A 12,120-nucleotide genomic window follows, 5' to 3' on the forward strand; every position below is an offset into this window, starting at 1 on the left:
AGAAGATACGCTATTAGCGTAGCGGGAGTGATGCAAAATGCGCAGCAGCCTTCCCCGCTATGCTAATAGCGTATCTTCTCAGAAGCTGCACACTGCGCGCGCCAGTTTAAGTAGTAACCAGCACACGCTGTATGCAACTTCTAAGGTCTCGTTCACACCTAGGCGTATTGCATATGCGCGCCTGTTGTGCGGCCGTCGCACGTTTTTACCGCGATATGCGGTAAAAAAGTTGCGCGACCGTCGCGCGTTTACGAAGGCTACTTGGCTGTATCCCAATGGAAACGTGCAACAAAACGGTCCAAAGTAGTACATGTACCTTTTCAAGCGTGGGCCGTTTTGTAGCGCGTTAGGGACGGGCGGAAATACACATTACTTAGTTTGCATGTACTTAACAAGAGCAAATATATCTGATGATAGGTGCACTTTAGTTAATTCCACTAGCTGCCTAGTTTCACATAGATCATTGTAGTAGGATGCATGTTATGCATTATAAGTGATATAGAATGTAAAAGAGAAAAGGTGGGAGAAAGAAGTCATAGAGCGGAGAAGGCTGTGGCTGAATTTGACAAAGAGAGTAAATTACTTTCAACAGAGAGAACCAGAGCATGATGCCAAGGCGGAAGGAGTGCAGATGATTAGACAGAAGCATACAGCAGCAATTTTAGATAATATTGTCTTCTGCTGCCATTTATGACCTCGATGTAGGCTTGCTTTACATCTATGAATTGTAGTAACGTGCAGTAAAACCACTACACCATGAATGAATGGTTGACACCCCAACACACAAGTATCGTAACCTGAAATGTACCTGGTCTGGTTTTTTAATTGCCCTACATTGGCAGCCCATTCAAAATGAATAAACTGACTCAAGACAGCACATGTTACTGTAGCACATGTGAACACACATACAGTAACATCCACAGCAGAATGCAAAGGTCTGAAAGGAGCCTTAAACTGAACAGCTTTTCCTCTCAAAAAGCAGAAACATGTTATACTTCAGCAAAGGAAATGAAAATAATATTACACTTGCATTTCTGTTACTATTTCACCATTGTTGATCTCTCTCACTTGGCATTTTGTCTTTGACTTCAATATTTTGCCACCCTGGAGAAGATTAGGAGTTCTAAAACCAATGGTAGCCTGTTTTCCTATGAATAAATTATTGTAAGTAAAGTATTAGTAAAGTAAAGTTACTAATAACTTTACAAGTCTGCACCAATATATTCTTAAAATGCAACACTATAAAGCAACAGTTTCATGTTTTAATTGTTCCTTTTTAAATTAAAAATCAGTTCTTGAGCTCTGATCAAGTGATGGTGCCCTTCCTGACTGGTCATCAGTCTGCAGTCGGCTGCAGGCAGGAGAATTCATTTTTTCAGTTGCTGCTCGCCCTGTAATCATTCACTCAAACTATGCATTGTAACACTGTAACAAGGAGCACGATGAGAAGCAGAAGGAGGCCAATCTGTGTGTAGACAACCCAGAACCTAAAGGCTGCAATGCATAACTGTGTCTTCTCTAAGCCAGCAACTCAGTGTAAAAAGAAGATGCTGGCCCTGGATAATCACTGAACAAAGATGAAGGCATTGTCAGAAAATAAATAGGATCTCTTGAGATACCTGATACTTACACAGCAGATGCACCTAAAAAAACATATAGTCCTAGGTCCTCCATATGAACCAAAATCTACCAGAAAAAAGCTAACACTGAAAACAACTGATCCATAGAAAACATACTTTAATGGACTAAGATAAAAAATAATAAGGACTCTGCAGGGATAGGGCGGTGCCAAGGTGGCAAAAATGGCCACCTCAGAGAGCATTTACCCCTCAGGTAGTGGTAGCAATGCCTGTATAGGTGTGCAGGCGCACACACACAGGCAGTAAACTCGGTGATGTGAACGAAGCCGGGATGTGAACGAAACAGTGTAGGCTCATCAGCCTGAGGGACACTCTTGCGTCCTGCCAAGCTCCTGGCAACCAGTGACGTAAGTGACGTCACGCGACTCGCTCTACCTGTTTGTTTACATGCCATTTGAGGACAGAGAGCTGGCATTTAATGAAAACAAATGGGCGGAGTAAGTTGTGATGTCATGACTCGCTCCGCCCATTTGTTTACAAGTGGCTTGGACCTGTCATTTTGCGGCTGGTGTTTGGCGGACTTGGATAGGTCGGCAGACTTTTTTTATTTCGGCGAGTCGGCGGGCATTGTTCATCGTGATTAATGAGGATCTATATCACTGGACAACTTGATTAACCTTTGGATTACATCATTGGACAATTGTTTTAAGAATAAAGGAAAAACTGGCTTTTGTTCCTTCTTCAAATAAAGGTGTTGTGTGTTTATTTACTTTTTAGTGCACTATTTGGTGAATGAGTAGGGATAACAACTACCCCTTGCACAAGGGGGATGCGGCATCTGGGTGCCCCCTTTTTGAAAGGGGGCACCCAGATGCAGATAAGCCCCCCGACCCACAGACCCCCACAACCACCGGGCCAGGGTTGTGGGGAAGGGGCCCTTGTCCTCATCCGCATGTGGCCTGGTATGCGGCACGGAGGGGGGGGTGTGCTCGCTCGTCTCCCCCCTTTCCTTCTCTATCAGGCCACTGCATTAATGGCCTGGTATGAAATTTTAGGGGAACCCCATGCTTTTTTTTTTACATCGGGTGTCCCCCCTAACGATTCTTCAGCTCATTTCACTCTGGCTTGATTATTTATTCGGTGAACTGAGTGAGCAACCCTTTATGTTCCACAAGATACACAGATGATCTTGAAATGACAGACAAAAAGTACCATTTTGAACTTTACTTGGCCTTACGTGACAACGACCAAAAGAAAACACAACTTGAGTGTCAAATGATGATCAATGTGGTTTAACTCACTAGATTCTGGAATTAATTAACTTGTCCTATCTAATTTTTAAAGGCATGCTATATCCTGTGTGGGATGTAATATTGATTATGTTCAGTTTACCTGCCCTATAATCTCATGTAATCACTTTAAATGCAGAACAATTTCCTAATGTTATTGTTCTCACACGTGTCAAATAAATCTCTGTATCTGGTAACGAAAAGACTTGGTTTCTTAAAGAAAGGGGTATTCAGCCACGCCATGAGTCTACACTGTTAACAGGCTCTGTGTCACTGAGGAGGCTCGGCCACTGAGTCTGCCTCTGTGACAGACGCAGTGGTTGAGTAGGGTGCTCAGTAATGCCGAGCCTATGAGTTTATCAGGCTCAGTGTTACTGAGCTGCACTGAGGATGGAGTGAATGGTAGGACACATCGGCCTCAGTGCCCCCCCACCATGTCTCCATGAGTGCCGCCTGAAGTGGCTACCTCGATTGGCCTCATTGGTGTCACAGTCCTGCACAATGTGTGTAAAGCAATGGTTTAAAGCATACTGTAAGTGTACTTTCGATTCCTATAACAGCACAAACAACATTTCTCTAACGTCTTGTATTTATATTTTATTCACCAATTCCCAACACCTTCTTCTCAGCACAGTTTACATCCTGCATTCCACATCTGGATATGGAAGGAATTTGCTATGCACGCCCTGTACATCTGTTCCTGAGACCCATGCCTGCACTTACCATTGATTACTTACCATGACAGATGAAATGACAGCTTCAGAAGACTTCAGTTCCTCCCTCTAATATGTCTTCCAATAATGTTCAATACAAATGACAGAAGTGTCATCACACTTCCTAGGCCTGGACACTTGCAGCATTTACTCTACACAGCCCTGACACTTTACCCAGCAAAGCCTTTTAGCTGCACACGCCATCCATGCAGTCCGAAATTTTTATGCAATACATTAAATAAATGCTATTTGTGCAGTTTTGGGTACCATCACTAGATGGTAATGGAAAAGTTATTTGTTTTATTAGGAGGGAGCTCTCTTATAATAATGGTGATTGGAGAAGAGAACAGGCATCAGAGCCTGTTCACTCTACAATAGTGAGTGTTGATTTTCATTGAGTAATGTCCTGGGAGCAACAGCAGACACGTGCTGGGCTTTTCTGCAGCACACAGGAATATTTCAAGCTGAACTCCAGCCCAAACCTTTTCTTTTTAGTTTTAGCTAGAACTGGGTTAGGACCTGTGCCAGGGTTCTACTTGCTGTGTCCCCCTCACGTCCTATCCCAGTGACAATGTTGAGAGCTGAGAGATTAAGTAATGGGAACATTATCAGTAGGTATGTAAAATTTGTCAGAAATTCTAGCCATACCCTCTCTATAAAAGATGTATGGGCATAAAGTGTAAAATACCCTGTATCCGTGGCACCCGGGAGTCCCAGCTGCTGTGTTGTTGGGTACATAGGATTTGTACTGGTACAATATGCTGTATGCAGGGGACCTCTGGGGACTCTGATGTAAGGGGGAACTCTGATGTGAGGGGACACTGATGTAAAGGGGAGCTCTGGGGAATTTTGTTGCAAGAGGGGCTTTGAGGACTCTGTTGCAAGGGGGACTCTGGGGGTTCTGATGTAAAGGGAGACTCTGATGCGAGTTTGACTTGCATTTTTGAGTTGATATTATGGTAAAGTTATCTAAAATATGGGTGTCAGATTTTGGAGAGGGGCTTATTTTCAGTGCTTGCCATAGGCGCTATTTTTTGTACATACGCCTCTGATGGACATAATACACTGAATGCGTGTAAACACTTGCACGCACAAGGTCATGAGTCAATGAACAAAGAAGTTTTACATTTGGGAACTTAAGCCCATGCTCATGTAAATACTGGTACGCGTACATACCTGCATGTAAAACTTCCTTGTTCATTAACTTATGACCTTGTGCGTGCAAGTGTTTACACGCATTCAGTGTATTATGTCCATCAGAGGCGTATGTACAAAAATAGCGCCTATGGCAAGCACTGAAAATTAGCCCCTCTCCAAAATCTGACACCCATATTTTAGATAACTCTACCGTAATATCAACTCAAAAATGCAAGTCAAACTTGCATCAGAGTCTCCCTTTACATCAGAATCCCCAGAGTCCCCCTTGAGTTCTCAAATCCCGCCTTGCAACAAAGTTCCCCAGAGCTCCCCTTTACATCAGTGTCCCCCTTACATCAGAGTTCCCCCTTACATCAAAGTCCCCAGAGCTCCCCTTTACATCAGAATCACCATTACGTCAGAGTCCGCAAAGTCCCCTCTTAGATGAGAGAGCCCCCCCTCCCTCCTTATATCAGCATCCCCAGACACTCCCTTTACATTTTTACATCGGAGTCCTAAGGATAGTGTCACCCCTTACATCAGAGCCTCAGAGTTGCCCCTTACATCAGTCTCTGCAGAGTACCCCCTTAAATCAGCATTCTCAGGGACCCCACTTACATCATAGTCTTAAGGATGTAAGTGAGAACTCTGATGTAATGGAGGACTATAATGTAAGGGGGAACCCTGGGGACTCTGATGCAAAGGGGGACGCTGGGGACCAGCACGTCATTGGTTGGTTTCTAGGACATTCTTAGTAACCAACCGCCATAGGTCTTTCAACCTGCTTTCATCATTCAACTTCCTGGCTGCTGGTGGTTGGTTGCTAGGGTGCCAGGCGGTAGCAGCGGAGGGTTGAATAATGATAGCGGCAGTCCACTGTCTACTGCAAACTTTCATAAATAACATTTTCTTTAACACCAATAAGCCAAAGAAGGGGCTTTACCAAAAAACGAATAACTCGCCCCTTGTAACCAGGGGCGCCATTAGAAATTATGGGGCCCTATACAGCCTACCTGGCAGGGCCCCCTTGCAACAGCTCCTCCCAGCAGGCACCCCCATCCCTACCCCACTCCATTTAAAAAAAAAAACCTAGAAAGTGTTTCCTTCAGGAGCCAGCTGATACACGCCTCCTCCTCACTCTCCACAGTGCCAGATCAGCATTCCTGTAACCAGAGGTCCTGGGGGTAATGTTAACCCCCACTGCTCTGCAGCAACTTCTACCACATTGAGACATGTAATGTGAGAAAAGGAGCACAGACCAGAGTATGCACCGCAACTCTCTGATCAAAGCCCAACAAGAGGGAGGCTTGCACCTCCTTGGACCTCCTGGCATCCTAGCAACTGATTGACAGCAATAGAGGTTGAATAATGGCAGCGGATTGTCATCATTATTCAACCCCTGACCACCACCTGGCATTCTAGCAACTAACCGGAAGTGGTAGGGGTTGAATAATGTCCACAGTCTGCTGTCTCCAGAGGCATATCTACAACAAGGCAAACTAGGCATTTGCCTTGGGCGGCACTTTCCAGAGCCTCACCTGCCATTAAAAGGAAAAAAAAAATTATCCTTACCCAAATTCACTGACGAGCTCAGCCTCCTCTCTCCAATGCTGGTAGGAGGGATACAGCGCACACCGGTTGCTATTTAAACAGGTGCTCGCCTTATCCAGCTTTCGACAGGGTAAGCAAAATGCTCGCAAGCTTCTCCGCTACGCTAATAGCGCAAGCTGTCAGAAGCTAGATACAGGTATCCAGGTGGCCCTAGCAACGTGCACTTCTGGCACCACACATTTTATGCTGTATGCCCATATGCCTGTATTTATGTCTGTGTGCATGAGCCCTTACAGCAGAGCTGGGCAACTCCAGTCCTCCAGCTGTTGTGGAACTACAAGTCCCATGAAACATTGCAATCCTGACAGTTACAGGCATGACTCTCAGAGGCATGCTGGGATTTGTAGTTAAAGCACGGCTGAAGTGCTGGAGTTGCTCACTCCTGGCTTGGAGAGATTCCCCCCTCTCCCCACTCACTCCTTGTGCTGGTGTAACAGAATCTACAGGACCACCAATAATAAAAACCTGAGCGCTCTTATCCTTATCCTCTGTATTCCAAATGCAAAATCAAGCTTTGGCTGAATTGCTACTTTAAATACATTAAAGAAACATGTCACTAACAGGCAAGGACTTACCAGGCACTGTTTTATTATTAGTTAGTGTCACTGCTGATGAACTGGGCTATCCAGAGATGGTCTCTATGTAATCATGTGCGTGTGTGCAAAGCCAGAGCTGCTGTCCCTAAGAGGGTTTATACAAAAATACTCTAGGCCTTATTAAACAAAAAAGATTTAATACTATAAAATGAGCTAGAGTTCACCGGAGGTGTCAGACCTGTGTGTGTAAATATTCTGCTTCCTGTTTTGAGAAAAGAAAAGATTATCTGGCTGAGACTATCAGAAGCAGAGCCGCACTTGTGTTGTGTTCAGTTCTCAGGTTATCCAGCTGCTCTGACGGTTAACCCTGTAGGCCCTAACCGGTTAATTACATACCTCCTAACTGTCACTTATTTGGAACCAAATCCCTTTGTCCCTCTTTTGTCCTCAGTTGTCCCTCGTTTTGGTCTGATGTATGCATATCTATGAAAAGCTTTTATTTAACTACCAAAAGCAGGGATGCACCAGTGCCGATTTTTTTTTCTGGTACTCGCCAATAGCGAACACCAATACTGGAAGTCCCATTAAGGAAGCCGGGTGGCATGTAATGACTTGCCGTCCAGCTTCCTGATTACCCAGAAAGCCGGTCGGCATGTAATTGACTCACCACCCAGCTTCCCGGTTATCGGGGAAGACGTCTCCATGCTCCGACATCACCAGGTGATGAGGAAGCATGAAGCCGGCTTTCTGGTCAATCCCGGGGGGCAGGTAATGACTCACCGCCAAGTGGTGACCAGTGTAACGACTCGCCACCCAGCTTCCTAATACCGAAGGTTCCGGTATCAGGATAGGCATCGGAAGCATTTGGGCGAGTACGAGCCCAAATAATTGGTATCGGCACTAATACTAGTATCGGTATCTGTGCATCCCTAATCAAAATTGTTATTCTGCACTAAACCCTTCACCTTATTTCATTGCCTAAATACACTGTACTGGAAGGTGTCCCTCTTTCCCATCTCAGAATCTATCACCTGCATTTCAACAGTAGCACTTCTGATACAACATTTCCATTTCAGTCATTTTTATTGATGTTCAAGGTAAGACATAACAACAGCATTGCCCAATGCAGGGGCCATGCAACAACTTATAAGTGCACCATAAGAATTAGGGTATACAGAGTGGTGACGATCAACAGTGGGTTGTCCAAAACCAGTTTGAGGGGGTTATGAACTTCCCAAGTATTGTAATAGAAAAACTTAAACACTCAAAAGTCAAAGGATAAAACTGGGGAATATTACAGTGAGACCTCGTTCACGAACGCCTCTGTTCACAAACAATTCGGTTCGCGACCAGGAAGTTCGTCAAAATTTTGCCTCCATTCGCGAACTCTGCCTCGGGTTACGAACACGACCGCGGCCCTCTTCCTCGCTCTGACACATGGTCGTGGATTCCTGTACTCGAGTTTGCGGTCGCAGACAGGGCTGTGGACACTTACTGTGAAGCTTTTTTGTGTGCTTTGTAGCACAGTACTGTACAGTATTACTGTATTCAATCCAGCATGGCTCCCAAGAAAGTGCAGAGCAAGCGTGGTGGGAAAAAGTAAGCGCAGAGCATTAATGAAGGTGACAAGAATGTGCTGAGCATTAATGAAGGTGACAAGAATGTGCAGAGCGTTATTGAAGGTGACAAGAAAGTGCAGAGCAAGCATTTCAGGTCAAGCAAAACTCTAGCAGTTACTGATAGTGATGGAGCTTGCCCACTCCCTCCCACCTCCTTTTGGTCACTGAGACAGCCCATCATAGTGATGGGCCAACAGAAATTCATGGGAAGTGAAAGGGAGCAGGAAAGGTCTGAGCTTTGCCCATTGAGAGCAATCCAGCATTTGGGCGTAACAGAGTAATATCGCTAAACGCTTGAGGGCTCCCTCTAGTGGCTAATCTACAAATCTGCACATCAGATTCCAGATTGCTGCTGTCATCTTAAATCTGATTGCCTCTTTTGTGTTATTGTTTTCTTCACAGCTGTATTTGTGCTTGAATTCTGTATGACTTAACAATGTGTTTGTATAAGTTCACATCTGTGTGTGTCCCTGTTAGCTATGGACAGATAAATAGATAGATAGATAGATAGATAGATAGATAGATAGATAGATAGATAGATAGAAAGACAGATAGATATTGATATTAAGATAGATAGATAGATAGATAGATAGATAGATAGATAGATAGATAGATAGATAGATAGATAGATAGATATTGATAGATAGATACATTAGGATAGATGGTTAAATACACCTTAGGGGCAGCTGAGGGCACATAAGAGGAGGTGAAGATCATGCTCAACATGGGACATGATTCTTTCCTCATCCCGTGGCACTTTGCTACGTTTACATTGCTTTGAATGTAAAAGACCATCCCATACACAGCATTCTTCCTGCAGCATTTTGTCCACGGCTGAACCACTCTTCTAATAGAGGAGCCCACTGGGAGAAGCAATTGAAAATAACAGGCAGTCACAGCCTACAGGCTTACAGCACTTGAGTTGCCATGCCACAACTGCCCACCTGCTGAATATTGGAGTGTGAACTGAGCCATTTAACTCAGGGCACACATTTGAACACATAATTTAAGAAACTCTCTGCAGGGTTCACACCTGCCTGCCCAGCACCCACTATAGCTGCAGTGTGGATTAGTCCAAATACTCACCATATACTATATTGTTTAGGCTTTGCTATAAATCTTAAGGCACTGTAGCTTTCAATGAATGCATGCTAACAGTGGAACTGAATGATTATAGTCTGCATTAGCTTTGGGGATATATAAAGTAGTGTTTTACATATAAATAAAAAAAATCCACAAGAGGAGAAAGACTGCAGCTTTAAGTGCTCAGCACAACACATATAAACAGTACAATGTTATACAATGCATAGATTAAAGATAAATATTGATGTAAGTAAACAAATACATACATATACAGGTGAATGCGTAAAATGAAAGTATCAGTTCTAAAATAACTAATAGTATATAATACAACTCCTACCCAATGTCACTTACAGTATACCTGCATCAAACATCCTGGGAGCTGCAGTCCAACTCTACTGCAAACCTTGATTGTACTTATAAAACAAGGCAAGGAAATCTCTGCAAATGACAATAGCCTCAGATACCAACAATCCAATTTTCTATCATCTGACTTTAGTAAAATAAAAACCTAATTGCCTACACTGGGCTGCTGCAGACTTTTTGTGCAAACTCACTGCCCTTTCAATTGCCCTTTTAATTGGAACCTTTCAGTATTGAAACATAGAAGTTGTTATTGCCAACTTTTTGGTGCAAGATCAGATGTGTTATCCTCTCTTTTCCTTGTCTCACTATTAATTGAGCTGGAAGAAGCATGCAGCCAGTAAAGTATCAGGAGTCATCAAATAGTAAATGAAGGAGAATGACAACCCTGGAGCTTGATAATACAAGTCAGCAATGGTCAACTATCTATAATGCCAGGGTTTCGTTTGACAAGTACACACAGCTTTACTGCTTCTTTGGAATGTCATCATTTGTCTTCTATTTACAAACAGTGAAAAGACACAATACACATTCATTTATTAAGTCAGTGGAAAGTGCAGTATCCCCAGCAAGCAGTCTCTTTCCTTCAGTGACTATAGTCTGATTAGTTGCTATGGCTTACAGAACTTTACATATAGACATACCACTTTGAAGTGCTTTAATAAATAAAACAGCCCAAACTTATTTGGAAGGATTGTTCTGCTACTTTTAGCTACTACACCAATGCTCAGACACTTTTATTGAGCAAAACAAATGTGATTTTTACATATATTTGCTTGGGACAATGAAAACACATGGGGGGCTTCTCCACCAGGGAAAGTTTGTGAAAGTTACATTCTCTGCTTGATAAATAGACCCCTTATATAGAGTGGACCGTGATACAAAACTTTCTTTTTAGATTTGGCTGGAGTGGGTAAAGGTTACAACTTCTGACAGGTTTTATTGCAGTGTGTGATGACTTCCCCTCTCTTCCTTTTCTAGTGATGGATGGTTAGGGTTAGGATAAGTGAAACACATATAACACTTTTAATAACATAGGGGAAGGCTAAAAGTTCTATCTATATTTTAATGTGTCCTCTGTTACTGAGACAAGAAGTGTAAGCGTAAAATAGAGAAAAATGCTGAAAGAGCTTCTCTTTCTTCCCAAGTCTAACCAAAAAGTTGTGTCTGGAGTTCCACTTCAATCAGTGTATCTATCTAGGAGTATTACCTTTAATGAGTTGGTGGCTACACAGTGACTATAGCTGATAGAAGACCAATATAATGCAGGTACAACATGCAGATGTGGGTTGGAGAGGTCTTACCTGTCAATGCTAATGACACATAAAGTCATAATTGAAGCTGTGCAGCACATTACATCCATTGCAATAAACACGTTGCAAAAGACATGCCCGAAAATCCATTTTCCCCCGATCAGATCGGTGACACTGACAAAAGGCATGACAGCTATAGCCACCGACAAGTCAGCCAAAGCCAACGACACGATCAAGTAGTTAGAAGGCTGCCGAAGTTTCTTGACAAAGCAGACAGAAATGACTACTAGGCAATTCCCTGCAATAGTCAGCAAAGTGATAAGAGACAGGATGGCTCCTATGACGAGCTTCTCAATGTGACCATAATTAAGGATCTGCTCCCCACACTTGGTGTCATTTTCACTGAGGAAGCTGGAGGTGGGAATTGGACTAATTGTGGTGGCATCTTGGATGATCTTCAGCAAAGGCGGGTTCAAAGAGCCAGAAATCATTATGGAGGTGCTCAGGTCCTCCAAATTTTCTATAACATAGGACCTGATGTCACTGAATATGTTGCTGCTGTTGATGAGGATGACCATTGTGGTTTGTGTAGCCCATGGGTAAACCCCCAATGACTGGGTCCAGCTCTTTCCAAGTGGTGACAATGAACATACAACATGAGAGTTTAATTTTCAGCCTTAGAGGTAGAATCCAGCTTTAAATGGGTGCACATTCTTTGTTCCCCTTTTATGTCTTCTCAGAGCCATTTTTGGTGACCCCAGTTTATCTTTAGAGCCGTCACAGTCTTGGTAGTCATTCTTCAGCAGCCTGGCTCCTGATGCTCAGCAGTTCAGTGAACTAGCCATCTAAGTAATGAATTCACAAAATATATCCTCAGCTGGTCATCCAAGGCAAAGATAATGGGCTTCTGTCTTGCTACTGTCCCCAAGTTCCAGAAGA

The 12,120-nt window shown here is 43.4% G+C and overlaps 1 protein-coding gene across 1 annotated transcript in view; it reads right to left on the reverse strand.

The window, feature by feature from the left end:
* Positions 1-11,880, reverse strand: part of HTR7 (5-hydroxytryptamine receptor 7) — a 108,480-nt gene extending 96,600 nt beyond the window's left edge. The window contains exon 1 of the mRNA XM_018562851.1: positions 11,233-11,880. Coding sequence (XP_018418353.1) covers positions 11,233-11,759 — 527 coding nt within the window. The 5' untranslated portion in view covers positions 11,760-11,880. The remainder of the gene's footprint in view (positions 1-11,232) is intronic.
* Positions 11,881-12,120: the final 240 nt, after the last annotated feature.

Source organism: Nanorana parkeri, unplaced genomic scaffold (genome assembly GCF_000935625.1).
Source record: "Nanorana parkeri isolate BGI_ZX_2015 unplaced genomic scaffold, ASM93562v1 scaffold606, whole genome shotgun sequence".
Lineage (NCBI taxonomy): Eukaryota > Metazoa > Chordata > Amphibia > Anura > Dicroglossidae > Nanorana > Nanorana parkeri.